This window comes from Mustela erminea, chromosome 4, assembly GCF_009829155.1.
Source record: "Mustela erminea isolate mMusErm1 chromosome 4, mMusErm1.Pri, whole genome shotgun sequence".
NCBI classification, from domain to species: Eukaryota; Metazoa; Chordata; class Mammalia; order Carnivora; family Mustelidae; genus Mustela; species Mustela erminea.
Window position 1 is genome coordinate 77,311,546 of NC_045617.1, and position 27,228 is coordinate 77,338,773.

The 27,228-nt window shown below is 35.1% G+C and overlaps 1 protein-coding gene across 1 annotated transcript in view; it reads left to right on the forward strand.

The window, feature by feature from the left end:
• TRDN (triadin) overlaps positions 1-27,228 on the forward strand; it is a 379,114-nt gene that overhangs the window by 346,480 nt on the left and 5,406 nt on the right. Inside the window, exons 39-40 of the mRNA XM_032339654.1 lie at positions 2,170-2,193; positions 25,857-25,898. Coding sequence (XP_032195545.1) covers positions 2,170-2,193; positions 25,857-25,898 — 66 coding nt within the window. The remainder of the gene's footprint in view (positions 1-2,169; positions 2,194-25,856; positions 25,899-27,228) is intronic.

Here is a 27,228-nt window from a genome sequence, read left to right on the forward strand (position 1 = left end):
TAAACATGCCATAATTGAACAATTGTTTTCGTTCATAGTAAATGTATAGAACTCCAGTGTGGGAAGGGGAAATGAGGCTTATTTTTTTCACTGGTCCCTTCTTTCTGTTTACTGTATTATGGATACCTGCAATAGCAGGACATACCTAGACATATAATTTAGACATATACTCATTAGTAATTTAGACATATAAATATCAGTAATATTAGAAGATAAAATTTAGAATAAAAAACAAACCAAATTTGTAGGAGCAGATAGGGGCATAGATTTTCTATTTCTCTTCTTAACTTTTAAGATATTGCTTAGGATCTTTTAAGATAATTAGCCAGAAGAATGAGAAGATACCAGTTACTTAAAAAAACTCATTAGCACTTACTTTCGCTATAATTAATTCATTTACTCCTCAGCGCAAGCCCAATAATCATGCCCAATTTACAAACACCCAATTTAAAGCATGATGAAGGAAGTCTAACATCTCGGAATGTTTATATGGTAGGAAAAGGATTTGGTTCCACGTATGACACTAAAGACTTAAGGAGCTCATTCAATCACAGTTCACTACCACATCACCCTGTGGCTCACATAAGAGAGGAGAAGCTTTCTACTAATCAGAGCAGCCTGAAGGTAAACTGTAAATGTACCCAACTTTGTCCCCAAGGGAGTAGTCTGTTCGAACTATAACTAGAGGTCTTTACAAGAGACTTAGATATTGGATGAACAGTACCTTCTTACCAATCTGGAGTCCATCATTTCCAAGGTTTTCATATTATGAATACACAGGACAAATTACTATATATGAAAGCACAAGACTAACCCTGAGCTAGTTGAGAATACAGGCACATTCTTATTCATTCTTTCATTCAAAAGATGGTTATTATATTTCAATAAATATTTATTGTATTCCTTTTTTAAGTTCTTGTCTTTTAGCCAATGATAGTATTTTTAAAGGAAAAATAACATGTTGTTTTGTAATTTTATACATGAGGCATGTGACTGTATTATCACTGAAACCATAAATATCTCAAATGAAAAAAAATTACTGGCATTAACTAATGCCAATAAATTTTTTGTCAATTTGTAATTCTTGGGTTTATATTAGAAACTCTGTAAGTCTCAAAATAAATCATGTAATGCAGATGCATTTAAAAATATGTATTTTCAAGACCAGCCCTTTAAATTAGACTAATGTTGGGATGGTAGCTACCCTTGTAGTGAATATTGCATAATGTATAAATTTGTGAGTATAAACTCAGTTATACACTTGAAACTTATGTAACACTATGTGTCAACTATATGAAAAAAAAAGTTAGACTAATGTTAGTAGAAAGTAGATGTTACTGATCTTTTTTTTTTTCAAGAAAAAAAAAGATTTACTTTATATTTTTGTCCTAGGTACATATACTTTAATGTAAAAAAAAACCCCACTACTTTGAAGAATTATGGCTTCTCATTGATACTAACAGACAAAAGGTTATGAAAAATTAAACCGATTTTGCATGCTGCTTTTTAAGTTTTAGATATTCGTCCTATTATCTTTGAAAAGAAAATAATTCTCAATAATACAGTTTATGGAATTTGGAAACTTTAAACAAATATTTAGATTAATTACATCACACAAAATAATTTTACTCAAGTTAACTATAATTTGAGTTGAACCAAGACACTTAATTTAAAAAAGATCCTGCTGATTTTAGTAAGAGGTTTTTTTTGTTTTGTTTTGTTTTTAAAGATTTTATTTATTTATTTGACAGAGATCACAAGTAGGCCAGGCCGAGAGGCAGGCAGAGAGAGAGGAAGGGAAGCAGGCTCCCTGCTGAGCAGAGAGCCCAATGCAGGGTTTGATCCTAGGACCCTGAGATCACAACCCGAGGCAAAGGCAGAGGCTTTAACCCTCTGAGCCACCCAGGTGTCCCAACAAGAGTTTTTAAAAAGCATAATATGTTGTGACATCTACAGTGATTAACAGCTTTTCTGATATTTCATGTAAAAGCGATTAATATATTCAAAGATGCATGTTCTCAGGCAATTGTATTCTTTCATTAACTCTTATATAATAAAGTCAAAAGATGTTAGGTACTTTCATTTGGCCCATCAACATATAATGTCTTTGCATTTTATCTGAGTTAAACAAAACTGGTTTCCTTTATTTTTATTTATTTATTTTTTTAGCGGGAAAACCTGCAAGAGTATCAAGTAAGTACTTCTTGTATTGATGATAAATTCTCTTTGGCACGCAGCATAAATTTCCAGCTGAAATTCATAAAATATTTATGTTTTTAATGTGTTCAGAGATTGAGTTATTTCATACTAAGCCTTCTGACAGGCATTTAACTTTTAAACTTAGTTATGTGAAACTTAAAAAACTATGTTATTTGAAATGACTTGTAACAGAAAAATTTTATCATGTTCTCAAGCTTGAAGATTAAAGTGACTTGCATTCCAATACATGATTTTTTTTCAGCGATTGAAGTAGAATGAAATAAAATAATCCTGTTTCTGCCTTAAACCTTCAATCACTGAAGATTTGCTGTAGAGCATATATGGTTGAGCTACAATGTTTTATTTTCTGATGTTTCCAGTGTTTGGTAACTTAGATATAATTTTATATCTGAGAAGAATTACATAGTTAGGAATGGATCTAAGCTCGTATGTTGTAAACAGACAAAACTCTCAGAAAACACCCTCTAAAATACCAATATCTACGTACAGGCATTCTAAATATACAGGGTAAACTGTAAATTTTCCTATAGGTTCCTAAAATTCTGGGAAATAGAAATCTTCCTTCCATATTTCCTGATTTTATAAAAAGCACCATCTTAAATCAGTGCTGTCTAGTGTAAAATCATGTAAACAACACATGTAATTTTACATTTTCTACTAGATACATTAAAAAGGTTAAAATATGTTAAAATAATTCTAATGTTTAATTAACTCCTTATATATTATTTCACTATTTATCAATACAGAAATATATTGATAGTTTACACTATTTTTTTAATTGCATGTGTGTTTTACATGTATAGCACATTTCAGTTTGTACTGGTCACATTGCAGTACCCAAAAGCCTCATGTGATGAGTGGCTACTGTGTTGGACAGAGCAGATCTCAATATTTATTGAGTGCTTCCATTGTGCCCACCACTATTGAGGACGGTAGGAGACAATCGTTAAATGTGGTACTTGCCACAATTCCTCATTCAAAGCGCTTTGACTGAAAACAATAGAACCCCACATGGACTTGCTTCAGGGATTTAAAAAAAGGAGAGTGATTACAAGGGTCCAGAATTGTCTTATTGATGCAGAGCAAAGCTCTCACTTGATCCTCAGGTAAGTCCTTCAGAAACAATCCCACTCTACACTCTTCCCCTATAGCCAAAGGTAGTCAGGGCATACTTCATGAAGCAGATGATTCCAGAATTTGTACTTTGAAGAATGGTTAGCTTTGAATAACTGGAGAAAGAGAGAAGTGATGTAAAAAAAAACCTCACTTCTCCTGTCTCTTCACTCTTAAAGCAGGTACCACACTCCCAGTACTTCCTATACCAGATGTATGGTTTTTTTGTGTTTTGAGTTTTGTTTTCCACATCAAGAAATTCTTTGTGACACCAGCTAGGTGTCATTCAGTCACTTCCGACACTGATGTGGAGTTAGCACAGACCTGAGAGTGTAAAGGCTCAGACCTTTGTGTTTAGGGTTCAGAGACTGCTCCCTAGTTCAGTTGCCAATTTTAAGTAGAAGGTCCCCAAGTTACTCACAATTTCTGTCCAAAATGGCTACAAATCAGAGAGTCTTATGACTTCCTCCCTTGGATTCAATTATTTACTAGAACAACTTACAGATCTCAAAGAAACAATCACATTTACTAGTGTATTATATAATAAGTGATATGATAAAGGATACCATAGGATTTAGGGTGAGACACTTTCCTTGTTGGTAGATATGTTTACCAACCCAGAAGTTCCTTGAACCCCATATGTCTGAGATTTTTTTATGGAAGTTTTATTACATAGGCATGATTGATCATTAACTCAATCTCCAGCTCCCTTCCCCTTCCTGGAAGATGGGGAGTGGGAATGAAAGTTTCCAGCTTCTAATCATGGCTTTTTGGTGACCAGCCCTCATTCAGGAGCCTGCCAAGCATTGCCTCATTGGAACAAAAATGTTTCCATCACTCAGGAGTTTTAGAAGCTCTATGCCAGGAACCAAGGGCAGATGCTAGTATATATATTTTTTCTATTATTTCAAAGTCAGCAACCACAACAACCATGGTGTGAAGAGGCCATCAAAAGAAGAGTTGGCTGGAGTTAAGGGCTAGTGTCAGAGAGCGGAAGAGCAGTAATGGAAACACGTCCATGAGGTAGAGATCCTGCAGGCCAGAGGACTTCAGACTTACCACCACAGAAAACTGTAGTTTACTTTATAAGAGGGAGTAAAATGGGATTGTTGGGAAAAAATAAGGTAAATAAGAAGTAAAAAAGAAATGAGAGTTGTAACTGAAAAGAGAAAAGTGTGACCAAAAAAAGGTCTACTCTTTCTTATGGATTATAGGAAATAAATATCCAAGTATATCATGTGATGATGCATTTTATGTTTTTTTTTTAGTTTTTTTAAACATTTTTTGAGATGATACATTTTAGTAAATTGGTTGCTGTACACAGGAAGATTATATTCTCCATAGCGTATTTTTTTTATCATACCTTTTTGGAGACAATCATCAAAACCTTCAGATATTTATAAATTAAAACATACTGCAAGATCATTTAAGCTGAAGATTCATTGTCCTTTTTCTGAATTCTTTTCAACATTATGTACATGTGTATTTATTTTTGGCCAGACTTCTTTTTATCTTTCAGTCATTATTTGTCGTTCATAAAGGAGGTTCACAAATAGCTTTTGCTTTGAGCCCATTGTTCCCTTCTACCCATGTTCTCTAACTCTACTCCAGTGCCTGCATCTCTTGTCTTCTGGACTGGGACCAAGTCCTCTACCTCTGATAGGCTGGTTTTTCTGCTTTCGTACTAGATGTACAGATACTGTACTTCATTCCCAGAGTTTTTGGCTGGGAAGGAAGAGAAGGTTAATATGTGGGATAGGATCAGTATAAAACAGAATGGAGGTATCGCTTCCTGAATTCTGGTTCACTCTGGTTGAGATGCTTGAAACCATCCGGGTGGATTGGATTCTCAACTACCTGAGGTTTTATTGTAGGGATAAAGAGGATACTGATGAAAATCAGCAATACACGAACATCTCTGTTGTCCTAGTGAAAGTGACATTGCAAAATCAAATTTGCCATAATTCACAGACAATTATGGTTTAATTGATAACTTGTTCTTGTGGGTGTTTTTCTTTTTTTAAAAGGATGTAGCTTTCTGATTCTAAATGTCCATTTGATTTTTATTCTGTATTTTTTGTAGGTATGGTAAATATATAGTGAATAATTTGCTTTCCATGGAATTCAGAGGAAGACACCAAGGGATGTTAGACTGTATTATATTTTAGATACATTACCTTAAAAATTAAAAGAAAAATGAACACATTTCTGAATTTTAAATGGCACAACTATTTTATATTAATATTTTAAGTCTCCTGAAAACTTTTTGAAAAAAAAAATAATAACCGTACATCCAAAAACATTACTTCCCAGGAAGTTGCCCAAAGGCAAAATGTGAAATAAAACAAAAGAATGAAAACATACATTATTAAAAGGTAAATGGTGCCAAGGGAAGACTAGCACCCAGAATAATTCAGGGCTCCTGATATAGCTGAGACATTGACAGTGTATTTACAACAGTGGGTATGGGGCATTGAGGAAAAAAAATTTTATGGAAACCTATAGTTCTTTCATTTTTATTGTCTGGTAGTCAACATTTAAGTAAACTTAAGTAAAGATAGGTTGGTTTTCCCCTAAAAATAAGTACTTTTAAAAAATATTTTACTTATTTACTTGAGAGAGAGAGAGCATGTCCAAACAGGGGAAGGGGCAGAGAGAGAGAGCTGAGTGTGGAGCTGATCCCAGGACTGAGCCAAAGTCAGATGCTTAACGGATAGAGCTGTCAGATGCCCCTAACATGAGTATTTTAAAAGAAGTGATACAGTAAGAACATTCTTGAGAGTCTCAGAATGCGAACAGTGAGAATTTTGTCATTAATAACTCAACAAAATTATCTGCATAGACAGGTTTGGAATCATCATAAAGCCCCTGGGATCTAATTTTGATATCAAAGATACGAATTTAACTTTTTAAGGATATACTTAAAATTGAATCTTTTCTAGAAGTTAATTACTTTCTAAAAAAACTCAAGCCCAGCAGAAGACTACTAAGGATTTCCATGTTTTAGACAACTTCCTTTATAGTTTATATTTGTAATTGGCTTTGTAAAGCTTTCTAACTTTTAAAACACTCATTCACTTTTTGGTTCTACATTTTCTTTCTTTCTTTTTGCATGAATATGATATATTAATATCCAATTCGCATTAACATTAAAAGTTTGGTGAAAATTTTAGATATCAGAATTAAGCTATTTTGAAATTTGTGTGGAAAATTTAAATAAGCACAAGATGCTTAAAAATAAAACAAGGAGGGACACCTGGGTGGTGTAGTCCATTAAGCCTATGACTCTTGGTTTCCACTCAGGTCATGATCTCAGCATCCTGAAATCAAGCCCCACATCCAGGCTCCAAGCTCAGTGCTGTAACTGCTTAAGACTGTCTCTCTCTCTGCCCTTCCCCACCTGTATTCTCTCTCTCTCAAAATAAATAAATAAATATTTTAGGAAAATAAAATTAAACAAGGAGGTAAAGGTTTATAGCATTTTTTAAGTTACACATTTGATATAACTTAGGTTAAAGACTTCTTTTGAAAGAATATAATTAAACATAACCAAAGTATATCATTTGACATAATAAAAGTGTTACCTATTTTGTATTGATTATATATCCCTACACTGAAACTTTTCAAGAATTTGAAAAAGCCAGAATTTACTAATAAGTATGTACTTCCCATTTGAAAGAATATTTCACTTTTTAAGACAAACTATCAATGTGTCTGTGAATTATAAAATTATAATGTAGTAGCAAAAAGAACTAATTTTCATAAATTCTTAAACACAAGAAGAGCATGCTTTGCTTTATGTTGATATTATCCATAATTCCCTTTCATAAATAATTAAATTAATGATCTATTCTAAAATGTTTGAATTCAACAAATGGTTAATTCATGTCTAAATCAATTTATTTATGTCCTCTCAGATTAATTAAGGTGATTGTTTTTTCTAATTTCATCACATGTTGGTCTCTCATATATATCAAATTGTAGGACATATTCTGATATTTTTTTCTTAATGTTATGTTCTCAGATTCATCAGTGTTTTAGTGTAGTTATAGCTTTTTCATTTTTACTGCTGTATAGTATGTTACTTTATGAGTATACACATTTTAATCTATATTATCAATAGATATTTGCTTTGCTCCTAATTTATTTAAGATTTTTCTGTGTTTATTTTTAGATATCTTAATATGGAAGCCTATGTTAATAGTTTCTACATTTCTCCTTTACTAATATAAGCACATAAGGCAATAACTTTATTTTTTTATTTAATTTGTGTGTGTGTGTGTGTGTGTGTGTTCCAAAATTCATTGTTTATGCATCACACCCAGTGCTCCATGCAATATGTGCCCTCCTTAATACCCACCGCCAGGCTCGCCCAATCCCCCCCATCCTCCTCTCCAAAGCCCTCAGTTTGTTTCTCAGAGTCCAGTCTCTCATGGTTTGTCTCCCCTTCTGATTTCCCCCAACTCACTTCTCTGCTTTATCTCCCAATGTCCTCCATGTTATTCTTTATGCTCCACAAGTGAAACCATATGATCATTGACTCTCTCTGCTTAACTTACTTCACTCAGCATAATCTCCGCCAGTCCCGTCCATGTTGATACAAAAGTTGGGTATTCATCTGTTCTGATGGAGGCATAATACTCCATTGTATATATGAACCATATCTTCTTTATCCATTCGTCCATTGAAGGTTATCTTGGTTCTTTCCACAGTTTGGCAACTGTGGCCATTGCTGCTATGAACATCCGTACCTTTGGGGTAAATACCCAGTAGTGTAATTGCAGGGTCATAGGGTAGCTCTATTTTTAATTTCTTAAGGAATCTCCACACTGTTTTCCAAAGTGGCTGCACTAACTTGCATTTCCACCAATGATGTAAGAGAGTTCCCCTTTCTCCACATCCTCTCCAATGACCTCTCCAAGTAATCCTCTTGTTTACTTTCTTGTTAATTTTGGCCATTCTAACTGGTGTAAGGTGGTATCTCAATGTGGTTTTGATTTGGATCTCCTTGATGACTAATGATGATGAACATTTTTTCATGTGTCTGTTAGCCATTTGTATGTCTTCTTTGGAGTGTCTGGAGTGTCTGTTGATGTCTTCTGCCTATTTTTTGACATAATTATTTTTTTTGTGTGTGTTGAGTTTGAGGAGTTCTTTATAGATCTTGGATATCAGCCATTGTCTGTAGCGTCATTTTTGAATATTTTCCCCCACTCCATGGTTTGCCTCTTTGTTTTGTTGACTGTTTCCTTTGCTGTGCAGAAATTTTGATCTTGATGAAGTTTCAAAAGTTCATTTTCACTTTTGTTTCCTTTGTCTTTGGGGACATGTCTTGAAAGAAGTTGCTGTGGCCAATGTCAAAGAGGTTATTGCTTATGTTCTCCTCTAGGATTTTGATAGATTCCTGTCTCATGTTGAGGTCTTTTATCCATTTTGAGTTTATCTTTGTGTATGGTGTAAGAGAATGGTTGAGTTTCATTCTTCTACACATAGCTGTCCAATTTTCCCAGCACCATTTACTGAAGAGACTGTCTTTTTTCCACTGTGCATTTTTTCCTGCTTTGTCCAAGATTTTTTGACCATAGAGTTGAGGGTCCATATCTGGGCTCTCTACTCTGTTCTGCTGGTCTATGTGTCTGTTTTTGGGCCAGTACTATGCTGTCTTGGTGATCACAGTGACCCAAATTACTAAGGAAATGTTGAAAAAGAAAAACAAAACTGGGAACATCACATTGCCTGATTTCAAGCTTTACTACAAGGTAGTAACTTTAAATGCTACTTCAGAGGATCCCACAACTTTTATATGTAGCATTTTCCTTCTCATTCAGTTGCAAGCATATCTTAATTGCATTGTAACAAATTCTATAGTATTTTACATGGAAGTTTTAGAACTTATTCTTTAATTTCCAAACCTGTGGGAATTATAAAATCATCCTCTTTTAACCAGCTTCAAATTTAACTATAAAGTGCTGTAAGAAAATGGTTTACTCCTTAAAATATGTTAAGCTCTATCTTATGAACAAATATACTATTAGTTTTAGTAAATATTCCATGTCATTGAGAAGAATGGCCATTTTCTAATGTCAGAAGCGTGATTCTATATTGATTGAGTTAAGCTTCATTGTTTTTCAATTACCCTGTATCTTCATTAATTTTTTGGATATTAGAAGTATCAATAATTGAATAAACTATATTGAAATCTCCCACTATCATGGAAAATTATCAGTTTATCCCTGTAGTGTTATTAACTTTTATATCAGGAGCTGTTATATAAGTTCTATACAAGCTTCATTGTATCTTTCTGGTGAGCTAAACATTTATCTTTCTATGATAACTTCTTTTTTTAAAGATTTTGTTTATCTGAGAGAGATAGAGTGAGTGAGAAAGAACAGGAGCAAGGGTAGAGTTGAGGAAGAGGGAGAACAGACTCCCTCTTGAGCAGGGGCCTGATGTGGGGCTCGATTCTGGAACACCAGGATCATTGCCTGAGCCAAAGGCAGACGCTTAACTGACTGTGCCACCAGGTGCCCCATGGTAACTTCTATATTCCATATAATGATCCTTTTGTAAATAAAATGACCTTTTTTAAAGTGAAGTGTGTCTGATAGTATTACAATGATCCCAGCTTTCTTTCTTTCAGAATTTTTTTTACAAATCTTTATTTTTATGTCTTTTCATGACATTTTGTTTCAGATATGTCTTCAGTCAATAACATATAGTTAAAATTTACTTTTTATTTTACTCAGTCCCAATGACCTTCACTTTTAGTCTGATGAATTTCAACTAGTTTTTACCATCTTGCCTGTTGTTTTAGATTTCTCATGTCCTCAACACTTCTTTATATTCTTTTTTGTTTTTTACAAATTGAACATTTTCCCCTAAATGTGTTTTTATTTTCCATTTTCTAGTCTCTATTTATCTGGAAGATGACACTCTATTTTTCTCCCTTTATGGTCACCCTTAACATTTTACTATACACAAAGAATAAAATTACTATAAAACCCCCTCTTCTCAACAAGAGAAGATGCTAAAACATTTAAATTTCATCACATCTTACTATTAATGTATTCATATCAATATGACTCTTTATCTTGATTAACAGTTATCTTATGTAGTTGGCTGCTCCCTTTGGGGGGGCATAAATATTACAATTGTTAGATCTTCTTGGTGGATAGACCCTTTAAGAATGATGTAGTGTCCTTCTTTATCTTTGACTACAGACTTTAGTTTAAAATCTAACTTATCTGATATGAGAATCACTATCCCGGCTTTCTTTTGTGGCCCATTGGCATGAAAGATGCTTCTCTGTCCCTTCACTTTCAGTCTAGATGTATCCTTAGGTTCCAAATGAGTCTCTCGTAGACAACATATGGACAGGTCCTGTCGTTTTATCCAATCTGCAACTCTGTGCTGTTTTATGGGAGCATTTAGGCCGTTCACGTTGAAAGTCATTATTGAAAGATAAGTTTTTGTCGAAATCATATTGCCCGTGAAGTCCTTGTTTCTATAGATTGTCTCTGTAAGTCTGTCCTATGACACTATTGGGTTCTTTCTTCTTTTATAGAACCCTCCTTAATATTTCTTGTCCTGCTGGCTTGGTGGTCACATTCTCTTTTAAACCTTATAGATCTTAGAAGCTCTTTATCTTTCCATCCGTTTTGAATGTCAGCCTTGCTGGATAAAGTATTCTTGGCTGCATGTTCTTCTCATTTAGTGCCCTGAATATGTCTTGCCAGCCCTTTCTGGCTTGCCAGGTTTCTGTGGACAGGTCTGACATTATTCTGATGGACCTTTCTCTGTACGTAAGGAATCTCTTTCCTCTAGCTTCTCTCAAAAGCCCTTGTCTAAAATTATGTTTCATCTGTCTTACAATCAAGTGCCTCAAGGTCTTTCTAGATTCTTTGATCTTGGGGGGTGTCCTTTCTACCTCTAGGATACAAATGCTGGTTCCATTTCCCATATTGGGAAAAAATTCATGGAGAATTTGTTCAACTACATCTTCTAGTCTTCTCTATTTCTCCTCCCCCTCAGGGATCCCAGTAATTCTGATGCTGAAACTTTTCATAGCATCATTTATTTCCTTAACTCTGTTTTCATGGATTCTAAACTATTTGTTCCAGGCTTCCTCCTGATCCTTTTTCTCTATCAGTTTGTCCTCTAGATCACTAATTCTATCTTCTCAGTTACCCTAGCCTCAGTTACCCTAGCTGTTTGAGTATTTAGATTAGATTGAATCTCATTGATAGCTGATTTTCATGCCAATTTTGTTCAATATTTTAATTCTAACCTTTCAAAGATTCTGAATGTCAGATTTTGTTAGTATTATTTCTTCATTCTATATGTGTCTATCTTCCCCTACAAGTTCCTCAGAACCAATGCTACCGTCTCTCTTGCATCTCTCCCTTGGTTTCAACATCATGCTTCTCTAGCAGCACCTGCTTTAGGAGTGTCATGAGCAAAGACCTATTGGTGGAAAGCATTCTCAGTCATTATTGATCTGAAAATGTCTTTAAATCACCCTTATTCCCAAGTCTGTTGCGAGGCACAAAATCTAGGTCACTGGTTAGGTGGTTTGTGCATTTTTGATATATTTTTTCACTGTATTGATTTCTCTTCTTCCACAAAGCCAGGGGAATTCTGTTACCAGTTGAATTGTCATTTCTTCCCCTGTGATCTATCTTTTCTCTCTCTTCTTTAAATATTTTCTCTTTGCTTTTGATCCACCACAGATTCACTATAGTTTATGGAGTGAGGGCTTCTTTTTATAGTGAAACTCCTCCAGAAAACATGGTGTCTATTTTTTTCTTTTATCAGTTTGGAGAATTCATAGCCATTATTTCTTCAGATATTATCTCTTTGTTTTTTCCTTCTACTGATTATTAATATGTTAGGTATGCACACCTGCTCTTCTTTCAAGATCTCTTTTCAATTTTTCATCTCCTCGTTTCTCTATGCTGTCTTTAGTGTAATTTGATCACTTTTTAACATACATTCACTAATTACTTCCTCAGCTCTATATAATGTTATTTAACCCATCCAGTGAGATTTTATATAATTTATATTTTTATTATAATAGTTAATTTTAAAGTTTTACTGGTTATTTTCATAATCTCCTATTCCTTGACCTTATTTTGAATTCATATTTCATTTCTTAAAATATTTTATATCTATATTAAAGTTTGAGCATAAAAATTTCAGTATGTGAAGTAGTTTGCTATATAAAGTTGTTTATTGTTTTTTCAGACTCTCCCTCGTGACTTTTTTTTCTTTTTGTGATTGGAACATTGATTATGAGCTCATACTCACTTTTTAAAAAAAAGATTTTATTAATTTGTCAGAGAGAGAAAGCGAACAAACAGGGAGCGGCAGGCAGAGAGAGAAGCAGACCCCCCTGCTGAGCAGGGAACCTAATGTGGAACTTCATCCTAGGACCCTGGGATCATGACCTGAGCCAAAGGCAGACACTTGACTAAGCCACCCAGGCATCCCAGCTCATACTCACTTTTAGCTAAACGAATTTTTCTTTGTCTCTGTTTTCCCTGTCCTTCACAACTCTTATTCCACTCCTAGCAGTTTCTTACCTTTTGTGGCATCCTGGCTCTTAGGTTTCCCATGGTCACAGGGTACCTCATCGTACCTGCAATCAGACCTCATGGTGAACCTTTTTTGCTCACCTGCTCTTGAACAGGGCAAAGCCCTTCTTAGTTTCAGCTGATGGTTTCAAGTTGTCAATACTCACTTTTCAGAAAATACCTACTGGCTGTTTAAGGGTTCTCTCCCTATTGTCTCCTCCTACTTCCTCTCCTATAGACACTAATTCTTGGTAGGTTTTGACTATTTGTTCCAATCTACATGCATTTTAAGGTTCATTTTGTTTTGTTATAAATGTTGTCCACAGGTCTCACTATCTATTTTTACAAGGGGATTTGGAAAAGATTTAAATACTGTGTTGTCACTATCTTCTCAGAAACCCAAGAGGCAGTTACATTTTCATCTTGCCATCCCTGTCTTAGCAAAGGTTCACAGGGTCTGTGCCCCCATTTTGTTCCTTGCACAATTAGTTTCTGAATTCCAGTTTCAATATAACCACTTGCCCACAGGGTGACCTAAACTTTCATGTATCAGCAGGTTTTCTTTTTCCCCTCTCAGGGCAGGAAGGAAGATTCTGGAGGGTTCCTTTACGTACTCTGAGCCCAGCACTGAAACAAAAACTATGATTTTGTAGTTAATATTGTTCATTATTTTATCAGTAGAATTAGAGTCCAATAGTTGCTTTTTGAATATTATCCACAAACCTTATTTTAACAAGATTCATGCCTTGCCTGTCTAAATTAAAAAGTGAAACTCTAATGTTTTAGTTCCAGGCAATTGTATATAATTTGATATTAAGACTTTGGACAATCTTTGATCATAGAATCCTAAATTTCATCTTCTTTAAAACAAATCCATTCTCAGTTAATACATATATGCACAAACCTTTGAAAAAGGAAAATATACCTTCCTATAGCATTTAGTTTAAAGCTTATTTCAGGATATATATTTTTGTCCCTAAAAGTGATCATTTTATACAACAACTTTTGTTTCATTTTGTTTTGTTGGGTGACCCTTGTTGGGGTGGAGTACTACTGGAGATCACTTGCTGAAATAGAATGCTGATGAATACTAACATCAATGTAGTGTTTGTTAAAAAACAAATCAGCACCAAATTCATGATAGAAATACTGAAGTCATCATTGGGTAATGGCTGATAACATGGAAAGTGGTTTAAAAGCTGTGTACACTTGGGACATCTACAGAACATCTCTGTGCTTGGTAGTCTTATTTTTTTTTCATATGGATTAATAATATTACCTCATAGAAATTTGGGGGTGATTAAAGAAGATAAATGATAGGTGCATAAATAATAATTGGTGTCTAATAAGTGGTTTATTCATTGCCATCCTCGAGGGTGATGAGGATAATGATGGTGATGGTAATGATCATGCCATGCTGTGTTATTCTTCCTGCTTAGGAACAGGTAGCATTTATTAAGTTTATCAAACTGGATAACACGGTAAGGTAAAATCATAATGAGAAAAAAACATTTTACTCAATTTGGGGTGGATTTAAAACAATCTTGCTTTTTAGAGTAAGGTGATTATCCTCATGGAAATTTTGCTCAGGAGGAAAAAAAAATGGATCAGTAATTTGGTTGAAGCTTTTGAAGAGGTACCAGCTGCCGTGCTTACCACCTCTGATTACTCCTTTTGCTAGACCTCAGAGAAAGTCTGTGTGTAAGGCACACTTGGTCAAATGTTTGTCACTGCTGATTATTAGTCTTTGGGTACCAGCCATGTGGCCTCATTCATTTATTGGTGATGTTAAGTTGTTCTGACATTGCCCTCAAGACAGTCATGTCTCATCCTCAGACTGACAGGACAGACACTCAGAGAGGATTGCATACATTTATTGAACACCCTTGGCTTCCCTGTGTGCAAAATTCTAAATGTGAACTGTCTCCGCATTCTTTATTACCCCCTGAGGTCAATCTCAAGAATTCTGTAGATATTGCTCAGTGAAACAGTTAATTTTGTTAAAACTCAGGTGATCATTTTAAAAAATAGTATAGAGGAAACTTTCACACCTGAAAATGAAAATAAACAGGGTATCAACTGCTGCTTTGAACTACCATGGATTCTTTTGATTTCTTGAAAATATGTTAACTCTTAGAATGTAATATTCCATTAAACCATTCATGCATAATTAAGCAAATCCATTGAGAAAATAACTTAAAGCTTGTGGTATTTCTATAGAGACAAAGTGATGCAGTGAATTAGATAAAATAAGAAGAGCAAAATGAAAAACAAAATCCATGCAAAGTTACTTCTGTGTCAATGCTTTAGGATCCCAGCATTGTATTACCTCTAAGTATTTCTTGAAAATCTGCAAAAATCAGAATAGATTGCTAGTAGAAATAAACACGCAGTAACTGCTCGTACACATGCATGCATTATTTAGGTAGTTCTTATTTATTTATCATGCTTGCTAAGAGTACACAGAGCAGGCTGGGCACTACACAGGAGATTTTATCTTTAAAAATAAGAAAAATAAAATTCACAATCTACACCATCAATGTGGATTCCTTGAAATTTTTCTTCTCTCCAAATTACAATCTCTTTTAACGTTTCCCTTTATTTTACCCACCCCTATGCTCCCATGCTCAGATGAGGAAGCTTTGCTTCTCACCCAAGATTTATCACTCTGTTTCTCCTTGACGCCATCCCTTCTTGCCTTCCCCTATTCTGGCTCCCCCCATCCTGCAACTTCAGTTCCTGCTCTAAGAAACCCTCCTCCCTTCGCCTGCAGATATCTTCAGACTTTTGTCTCAGAGGAAATTTTCCTTGCTCCTTCTGCTTCCTGAAGTAGTTGTACTTTTGCTTTCATTCATAATCACACTTCTGAAATAAGTCTCCCACCTGTCCTTCAGGCAACCTGAATGTTGCACTCCAAGATTTTTCTCAAACGACACACTTAAAGCTCAAGCCAGAAGTCCTAATTGTTGAGCTTAATTATCTTTCTCACTTCTCCCCCATTCTCTGATGAACTCAACATTGTTGGTCTCTTGTCCTGTTTGAAATGTTTTTGTCTCTCGGTTTTCGTAATACCAGACTCTTTTCTTCAGTCTGAGCATATTTGCTCAGTATGGGCTTCTGTGGCTTTTTCTTTTTCCCGAGGATTACTTCTTCACTTATGAGCTCCCTTTCCACCTCTTCACAGTCTTCCTCCGCGGGGTCATCCCACTTTGCTATCCACCTCTGTGGATAAGACTCCGAATTGTTGTGACGCCTAACCTGCCTTATCATCTCTGGCCCCACATTTTCAACTCCCGGTTTCACCTGTTGTCTGCACAGGTTTACAACTGACTTTCCTATCTTACCTTTTTTCTTTCACTATCCCTCAACCCCAGCAAATTCCAAGGGGAATTGCCATATGATTTCCGTTCTTCAGTCACTTAAACCTAAAACCTCAAATTCTACTTTGACTAATTACTCTTCATTTCTGGCTCTAATTCAGTTGCCTAATCGTGTTAGCTTGGACTCTTTCTCTTCTGAACAATTGCAGTGTCTCTTCAGCCCATCCCATACTGATTTCTGTCATTCCTCCATTTCATGTCTGTGAAATAGATCGAGTTTTCCAAAATTTCAAATTGATTAGGCCATTTATACAAAAGTGTTTAATATTTCCTCATGGTAAATTTACAATACAGTCTACATTTCTTAGCCTGGGGGTCTAAATCCTCTATGATCCAGTCTTAAACTACATTTTATATTTTTTTTTCTATAATCACTGTCTATATCTATGGGAAATAGCAAACCAGTTCCACTTTCCATGTTCCTGATTTACCTCCATCCTTTGATTCTGTCATTCCTTTTTCCTGGACTTTTCTTCCCATTTCTGATCATAGGATCCTTTATTGCCTGTCTCTGATTCATCCTGATTCCTCAAGGTCCATCTCCCACAGGATAGCTTCGAGAAAACTTCTTTGATCTCTGTAGGAAGAAGTGACCATTCCACCATGGAAAACTTCTCACACTTATTTTGCTGATTGTCATTTACGACCTTGCAACCCATAATATTTTCTCTCTGTTTGGATACTAGTCCATTTTCTCTACTTGACTGTAAATTACTTCCGGGTAGCACTGCATTGGTTTTTCCAGGGCACATAGCCAAGTGCTCTGAGAGTAGAGATAATAAGTTTAGTTAAAAGAGGGAGGGTCTAGAAGTTCTAGAATATTAGCTTTATATCTTCTTTTAATACCTTGAAAGTACATTGCTTAACACCTTTTAAATCTTCTGAGTCTCAGTGCTCTCTTGAAAAAATTGGGATATTCCACCTATTTCTTAGCATATTTAGACAAAAGCAAATATGTAAAGTACCTAGGACAGCACCTGTACAGAAAAAGAGCTCATTGTCATTATTGTTGCTGAAAGAGTAACTATTTCCTAAATGAATGAAATGCAGGAAAAGTTTAAGGTAATATATACTTTGTAAAACTAAACTGATCTTTTTTTTTTTTCCAATTTTTTTTGCCCTAAGGCCTGACTTTTTTTTAAATTTTTTATTTTTTATAAACATATATTTTTATCCCCAGGGGTACAGGTCTGTGAATCACCAGGTTTACACACTTCACAGCACTCACCATAGCACATACCCTCCCCAATGTCCATAATCCCACCCCCTTCTCCCAACCCCCCTCCCCGCAGCAACCCTCGGTTTGTTTTGTGAGATTAAGAGTCACTTATGGTTTGTCTCCCTCCCAATTCCATCTTGTTTCATTGATTCTTCTTCTACCCACTTAAGCCCCCATGTTGCATCACCACTTCCTCATATCAGGGAGATCATATGATAGTTGTCTTTCTCTGCTTGACTTATTTCGCTAAGCATGATACACTCTAGTTCCATCCATGTGATCTTTTTAAAATATGTTTTAATTTTGACATTTTTATATTATTTTTTCTTTACTTAATAGTTTATTTTTCCTTTGCTGTTTTCAATTAATTTTTTTGCTGTTACATACATTGCTCTTACTTACTTTAAGTTCCTTTAGAAATGTTTGTATTTGGGTCTTTTTTAATTTTTGAATTTTAATTCCAGTGTAGTTAACACATAGAGTAATATTAGTTTCAAGTGTATAACACTTGAATCAATAGTGATTCAACAAATTCTATACATTATGCACTGCTCATCATGATAAGTGTACTGTTTTTTTGTTTGTTTTTTTAAGACGTATGCATTTCTTTGAGAGAGAAGAGAAAGAGTGCACACATGAGTAAGGGGAGGGGCAGAGGGAGAAAATCTTCAAGCAGACCCCCTGCTGAGCTCAGAGCCCCACATCAATGTCAGAAGTGGGGCTTGATCTCAAGACTCTGAGATCATGACCAGAGTTGAAACCAAGAGTCAGTCGCTTAACTGAATGAGCCACCCAGATCCCCCACATCATGATAAGTGTACTCTTAATTCCCATCACCTATTTCACCCATCCTTCTACATCTTCTCTGGTAACCATCAATTTGTTCTCTATAGTTAAGAATTTATTTCTTGGGGCACCTGAGTGCCTCGGTCAGTTAAGCATCTGCCTTTGGCTCAGGTGACGATCCCAGGGTCCTGGGATCAAGCCTCACATTTGGTCTCCCTGCTTAGTGGAGTCTGCTTCTCCTTTAGTTTCAAATTTTTCAATGCCAGCTTCTGTTCTCTTAATTGTGGTGAATAATGTTTTTAATGTATTGTTGGATTCAGATTTGCTAATATGGGAGGAGGAGGGCTTGCTAGTATTTTGTTGAGGATTTTGCATTTATTTTCATCAAAGATATTGACCTGTGGCTCTCCTTCTGTGTGTGTGTATGTGTATGTGTGTGTATGTGTGTTGTATCTTTATCTGACTCTGGTATCAGGGTAATACTAGATTCATAAAATAAATTTGGAAATTTTCTTTTCTCTCCCATTTTTTGGAATAGTTCAAGAAGATTAAGTATTAACATTTTTCAAAATGTTTGGTAGGATTTCCCTGTGAAACTGTCTGGTCTTGGACTTTTGGTTGTTGGGAGTTTTTTGATTGCTGATTCAGTTTCAGATATTTTTATATTATAAACACGTAGGATATATCATAAAATATGCATGATGTATAATACCCTTTATATGAAGAAGAAACTAAAACTCCATCAACCTTTAAAAACCACTGTAAATATAATTTTCTAATTAATTAATATGTATATGTGTGATAGTGGTATTATATTTATTCCAGTTATTAAAATTTAGGAAGGATGGTTTTAATACAGAAAAAAGAAAAAAGGGAGAGAGAAGAAGGGGAAGCAAGCAAGCAAGCAAGAAATTGATATCTAACCCTAAATCTAAAAATTTTACATTCATCATATATTTCAATTTAGTTTAAAATTTATCTTTTTTTTTTTAAAGGAAAATTTTTTTTTAAAGATTTTTCATTTATTTATTTGACAGAGAGAGATCACAAGTAGGCAGAGAGGCAGGCAGAGAGAGAGAGAGGAGGAAGCAGGCTCCCTGCTGAGCAGACAGCCCGATGCGGGACTCGATCCCAGGACCCTGAGATCATGACCTGAGCCGAAGGCAGCGGCTTAACCCACTGAGCCACCCAGGCGCCCGAAAATTTATCTTTTAAGGCAGAATTAACATTAGTTATTTGACAAACAGTTGCTATGTATGTAATAATTTTTCCACAAAATAAAAAGGTAACTGGAAATACAATCAGGTATTTCCTCTGTAATAATTCTTATTTTGAAGAGTCCAGTTTTGTTTTTTGTTTTTTTGTTTTTCTGTCTCTATCCTGTTTATATCTTGCATTTTTTCCCTGTATCTGTGTCAGAGATATAAGGTTTTATTTTTTTTTCTTGAAAAGGTAACTTCTACTTTCTTGTTTTCTCAAATACTTTGACTTGCTATTGATTTATATGACCAATGAACTTACTTTTTAAAATAATTACCTTTCCTTTTGACAGGTTTATGTTTAATTATTTCCTCTGGTAATATGTTGGTTTTTCATAGAGATAGAATTCTTCATCTAGAGTAGCATTTCTCAATGTAATAGTGTTTGGGTCTGTAAGACCTTTAAAATCTTCTCAGGTGATCTGAAACATTTTACATATTAATACTCGGCCATTACTTACCTTTGTCACTCTCATTTTTTTCACAAGTATATAGTGGAATTCTCCGAAGGCTTAATGTCATGTAAGAATATCATCACTCTTATGATTAAGGAGTTGTTTGCTTGAGGATCCTTGTGTTTAAAAAAAATCTGTTTTAATTCCTATTCGATTAATTGTCAATAGACATAATCCACAAAAAATGCTTTCTGGAGTCCTTAATTTTTAAGATTGTAAAGGGTTTCTGTAACCAAAAATTTGCAAACTACCATTATGGAGAATAAGAAAGGAGACAAGATAAAATTGCTTGTGGAGAATGGTAAATTTGTAATTTTTAGTATAAAATTTGCTAATTCATATATGGAATCCATGTAGGGGCATCGGGGTGGCTCAGTTAGATATCTGCCTTCAGGTCAGGTTGGTGAAGCCCATGTTGGGCTCCCTGCTTCGCGGGGAGCCTATTCCTCCCTCCCCTTCTGTTGTTCCCCCTGCTTGTGAGCTCTAGCTCTCTCGCCGTCTGTCAAATAAATAAATAAAATCTTTTTAACAAGTAAAAAATAAAAATAAAAATACATGCAATTATACACCATACCTATCATTGAAATGAGACTAGACTCCATATTTTTTCATGTTCTTAGAATTCCCCTCCTGTCAAATTTTAATTAGTGTTCATATCAATGCTATATATATATCCATATATATCCATACATGTTTTTATGTTATACAAACATGCACACACACAGTCTTCTTAATGCCAACATATTGGCTGTTTAAGTTATATCTGTTCTCAGCCTCATAGAACCAAAGCTACCCTTGACTCCATATAGACAAAGACTAATCTCCTGGACTTCACCTAAAGTCCTGTCCTGCTCTGACTCTCTTTTTGATCCATGCTGGAGATCAGACTTGGAACTCAGGAAATAATTTCAGGCAAAGGGAAAAGAGAATTTCTGAATTTTTTTCAGGGCATTACACTCCGTCACAGAATAACACACACACACACACACACACACACACACACACACACACTATATTTATAAATGTATATGTTTATAAATTTATATACATATTTTTAAGAAGTGGAACAGACACGTGAAATGAGACAGATTGTGGAACTGAGACAAAGTCCTTCAGTTAATGAGAAGATCCAAGCACTGCTTGAAAATACAAAATTTAGACCTCTTTATCATGATAATTTTATTGTTTTCATAAACTAATAGTTCTGTAAGAACCCCTGTGTCTGTAGCCTTAATTCAATAAGTATAAAAGAATTATACAAAAGCCAGACTTTGACGTCAAAATGTTTAAAGATTGAAAGGATAGCCACAGAGACAAGACCTCCCATGTGACTCTGTTATAGTAGAGATGTCTGAATTTGATAAGAGAATGGATTCACTAATACTTGTGATTCCTTAAATCTAAGTTTTTTTTAAATCTAAGTTTCTATATAAGTAAAGGATGGAGTCTACAATTTGAAAGTCAGGATAATATTTTCATTTTTAATTTTTGGAATATGATTGCCTAAATTATAGTGTTTAGGCAAACAGAAGAGATATATTTTTCTCTTCATTGTCATTATCATTCTCAAATACAGCTAAGTAACCCTTCTATTCATATCCCTGAGGGAGAATGGATTTTTGTAAAAGGGACACTCCTTCATTTCTGCTCCGCACAAGTTCATGGTTCATGAACTCAACAATATAAGGCATAGGTTCGAGGATCAGAGAGAACTGGGTTTAGGAGACCATCATTACCAAGGTGTGGAATGGCACAGTGATTAATAATGCAATCTCTAGTGCCAGAATGCCTGAGTCTGAATCCCAGTTTTCCCCTCTAACTAGCTCTGGGCACTTGAATCTCTCAGCCTTCAATTGTCCTAAGTACAAAATGGGAAGAGTAATAGTACCCTCTTCACAGATTTGCCAAGGAAGTGAAATATGTTATTCTCCATAAAGTGCTTTGAACAGTGGCTGGCACATAACAGGAATAATATTTGTGAAATAAATATAGATCCTCATTCAATTGGCTCTGAGTCAGGTAGATTGCAGTCTGTGGTTCAGCCCTGCCACTTAACTCACTCTGTGGCCATGGACAGCACTTAACCTCTCTCTGGCCCTCTGTACAGGAGATTTAAAGTAAGAGGACCTATCTCACAAAGGAGTTGTCAGAACTGAATGTGCTAACACATATGAAATAATAAGATAGAGCAGATGGTGTTATGAAATATTAAATATCATGGCTATCATTAAAAATGACCTCTCAACTCACTCAGTTTTGCCTATTACCTCAATGCATGTCACTTCTTTTTTTTTTTTTTAAAAGATTTTATTTATTTATTTGACAGAGATCACAAGCAGGCAGAGAGGCAGGCAGAGAGAGAGGAGGAAGCAAGCTCCCTGCTGAGCAGAGAGCCCGATGTGGGGCTCGATCCCAGGACCCTGGGACCATGACCTGAGCCGAAGGCAGAGGCTTTAACCCACTGAGCCACCCATGCACCCCAATGCATGTCACTTCTAAACATTTCCAGACATCCTGCATTCTGTCTTTCTCCCAATTAGATACTTGGAATTTCATGACCACCCAACATCACAATTGAACTCCTAGAAAACTAAACTTTTCATCATCCCCAGCTAATGAGTGCTTCCTGGGATTTCCTTGTTGCTGGGAATGGCACCATTATCTTCCTCCAAACTAAAAAAAAAAAAAAAATGCCTAATGTTATCCCTTATATAGTAAGCTTTTCCATTCTCATGTACTCAATCCCATTTAACTCTACCTACAAAGCCTCATTTATATCCAACTCCTTCAGTGACTTCCAATCACAGAAATCATTGTTTCTATGCTGACTATTAAAATACATTCCCAATTTCTTTCTCTGAATTCATTCTCTCATATTCTAGTCTTGTTATTTTTACAAAGTACATTAAAATATTATTTCCCTCTTGAACAATTTTTAGATGAAAAGATACCATTTATTAAGGGATCTGTGCAGAAAATAAAATTCATTGTACTCTAAAATTATACAAGGCATACAAATCATTTTTTAAAAATCAGTGTTTTAATGGCTGTGATGTTTCAATGATAAGATATGGGTAATTCTTCCTTCCCTTCCCTTTCACAAATAAGATGCAGGTTTACTCAGTTTATCACAGAATCCCAAGGCCTCTAACTCATCATCTGATTCTGCTTCCCAGTCATTGTCCTTAGGCTTAAGAACCTTTGTCTTCCCTATTTGACTTGGAGGTTGCACTGTCTAGCTCAGAGACTTTTAAGGCAACAAATATCAAATTATTCATTCTTAGCAGCTTGAATTGTGTATTCTTCAGACTCATGTAGGGTGTCTGCACAGATCTGACCCTAAAAACTGACAAAAGTAAAACTTACGTTCCCTATTCTTGTACAAATTTAAGAAAAAATCAAAGCATCTTTCCTATTCTTTTCCAAGATTGGATGGCCTTATCAATGTTTCTATCAACATTTCTTGACTTTTTCCACATCTCATCTTAAGTATATCTCCTCAAGTCGATCTTCCAAGGGAGGATCATAAAAAAATATATATAAATTAGACGTCCTTCATAAAATATTTTCTTGACTGTCTCTCCCAAAAAAGCAGGTCACTCCTTAAAATTCCATTGGCACTTGTTGAAATTTCTTTATGGTAATGACTATAACTTTTTTAGAGTCAAGTATTTGTTTTATCCAAACCACACGCACCTAATCAATGCACAAATTATCAAAGTAAATGAACTGTAAGGATGTTATTTCTTTTTTGTATTCTGGGCAGTGACAATCCCAGTACATTCATTATCCTTAGTTCAGTAAATTTCTGTTCCTGTTAAGTTGCATACACAGAGACTGCATCTCTATAGCAACTGCCCTGGGTTTGCAGTGTGTCTTCTTGTGCTTCTGTTTTCCCTGCTAGCCTGAGAAATTGACCTGTGACTCACTTCTTACCAGCTTTTATCACTTGTAGCTAGTTTATGCTGGGTCAGAGTACAGAATTTGGAAAAGAGAAGCAGCTAAGGTTTTTATTCTACCCATATTTATTTTTTCCAGTGATAACAAATAGATCCAGGGAATAAGTATCTTAGTCTTAAGTGTGCTATAACCTACAAAAATAAAATCTATATTTCTTGTGTATAAGAACCTGGTGTTATTTTATTTTTTTAAACATCGTCCATAAAAGCTAGCAGATTCTCGCTATGCAATGAAAATATAACTATTATTTGACTCTTCTAAAAAACTCTGATATCATTTAAAAAATATCGTTATTAAGTTATTTTAAAATATCATGTATCCATTTGTACCTTTTCTTTATTTGTAGCTGCTAACTGGGCAATTTAAGACCATGGCTATTTACTCCAATATTTAATTGAGTTATGCTTATATTGAAATATTTCTAAACTAATCAGGTTGAAATTGTAATAATTCATGGCTGCAGACCAAGTGGATGCTCCAGTTCACAGTTCAGTGACCCTGCCAAGGGCAGGAGCAAGGAATGCTCAGACTGAGGAAGTCATGAATGCCATGAACTAGGTTCTTGCATGAAGTGAAGCCAGTTTGTAACCAACATACATGAGATCCAGATGTAGAGAGTAAGCTGTGGCGGGAGCTGTAGTGGTTCTTGCCTGGTTTAAACTCTGTGCCGGGGGCTTCTGGGTGGCTCAGTCATTAAGCATCTGCCTTCCTCTCAGGTCGTGATCTCAGGGTCCTAAGATCAAACCCCATATCTCGGGGTGGGATGCCTGCTTCTTCCTCTCCCAATCCCCCCACTTGTGTTCCCTCTCTCTGTGTGTCTCTCTCTGTCAAATAAACAAATAAAATCTTTTTAAAAAATAAAAATAAATTTAAAAAAGAAACTCTGCTCCAGCCTGACAAGAAAAAAAAAACAAAAGAAAAAAGAAAAAAACAAAAACAAAACCAAAAATGGCTGTTTTGGGATCTGTCTTTGCTTCTGAGTCCTGATACGACTTTTTTCCCCAAGGTTGTTAATTAAAGAATAAAGTTTTAAATAAATAGTTTAAAAATATTCACTGTAAAAAATGCTAGTAATTTTATTTCTTTTTCCCATTTTGTTATTTTACCTAATAACATTTCTTCCTAAAGATCACATTTCTTTCTTATTAGAGAAAATTTGCATACTGACCTATTTTACCCCTTTCCTATTTATTAGTGAGAAGCTGGTGTGCAAAATCTGCATAAATGATAGAAAACCAACTTTCTTTCAAGTTATTACAAATGCTAAAAAGTTGATGTGAATATTTAAAGATCATTTAATTGTATTATGTTAGAAATATCTCTGACCTAAAATTTCTTCCACATTATTCTATATGTGGCTGTACAGAAGACACCAAGTAATGCACATAGTATACCTTAAGAGTCATTGTTTATATGTTTGAGCTTTGGTTCAACTTTTAATGTCTTTTAATTGCTTCTGTAATTGTCCAAAACTAAAATCTATAATCAGTCTACTAATAAAATATATGGGTGGATTTTTTAGGATCCAGCTTGTGGATATGAAGCTATTTACCTCAAATTTCCTAAATTCCAGAAGCACTGGTGGTTTGGGCAAGGCGGTTTAGGAGTCAGAGAGGAGAAACACGTTTGGGAGTCACTGCTGGCCCTTCTTTCCATAGCCAGGTTTGCCAGCCTGCTGACCACAGCCCAGCAGGGTATCCATTTCCTCCCTACCTCCTCCCTGTCAGAGAAATTGCCTTATTTGTCAAGAAGTTTTTATTCATAGAGACACTAGATGCTGAGCTCATAGAGTAAGATATCCTATGACTCAGAAATCTTTAAATACAAAATTTCCTCTTTGGGAAATCTGGAAAATGGACTGTGGATTGATGTGTCCTTTTTTTACTCTCTAGGAGAAGATTTGGAAGATGTACCAGCTTCAAAGAAAGCTAAAGGTGAGCTTGTGATTTTCAATATATACACGAATTTTCTCTTAAGGCTACATGTAATGTTTTGTCTGTTTTATTAAACTATTCTTGATCTAATCCTCATCTTTTCCTAAGTAATGTTTAGATGGTAGGCCTATTTTTGAAACAAAGAGATTTTTTACATTATTTGGAAAAAATACATATGTATGTATATCTGCACATACTGAAGGAACTAGTTAGATACTGGTTTACTTAAAAGTAATTATTAGATGCATGTATTGTCCAATTTGCTTACAGGAACAATATTTCAAAATTATCATTTTGCAAGAATTTGGGGGATGCTATTTAACAGGAAGAGGACCACACTAGTGTTCAAAGATGAAGCTACATATTTTTTTTAAAAGATTTTATGTGTTTTATTAAAGTCACAACCTTAATAAAAATGTATTTTTATTAAGAAAATTTGAAATAGGGTGCCTGGGTGGCTCAGTGGGTTAGGCCACTGCCTTCGGCTCAGGTCATGATCTCAGGGTCCTGGGATTGAGTCCCGCATCAGGCTCTCTGCTCAGCGGGGAGCCTGCTTCCTCATCTCTCTCTCTCTCTCTCTGCCTGCCTCTCTGCCTACTTGTGATCTCTCTCTGTCAAATAAATAAATAAAATCTTTAAAAAAAAATTTGAAATAATTTGCCTATACTAACAGTAATGACATAGAGAAAGGGAGGGAAGGAGGGAGGAAAGAAAAACAAACCTTAGAAAAATATGCCACAACCAGAAACATAATCTGGATCAAGTCTTTCCAGACTGAATTTGTTTGCCTGTATTGTAAAGATTTCAACTAATTTGATGTGTGTGTGTGTGTGTGTGTGTGTGTGTGTGTGTTTTCCCTGAAGTGTTTCCTGGCTCTCTAGTTTGGTTTGTTATATAATAGGTATTTTCTATTCTATTTTCAAACTTTCCTGTACACAATAGAGTTTACCTAAGAGCTATTCTTACCATAAAAATACAAGTACTATAGTAGTGCTCAGAATTAATTAACAGTGTAGAAAATAGTGCTTTGAGGAAAGACACAAAGGAATGGATACCTGAGTCTTATGAAATGATTTACACTTAAGACAGTTTTTGAGTACTGAATTTTTAGGGTTTTTTAAAAGTTGAATTATTAAAAACAACTCAATATTTTTTAGTGTCTTGACTATTGCTGAGATTCTCAAACTATTTTATGTATAAATCTTCTGACCAAAAAACCCCCCAAAACAAAAAAAAACAACTTCTGGCAATCTTGTTAGAATGGAATAAATCTGGGTGGGAACCCAAGAACTACCTTTATATCGGTCTCCAAGTAATAGTGAAACTTGGT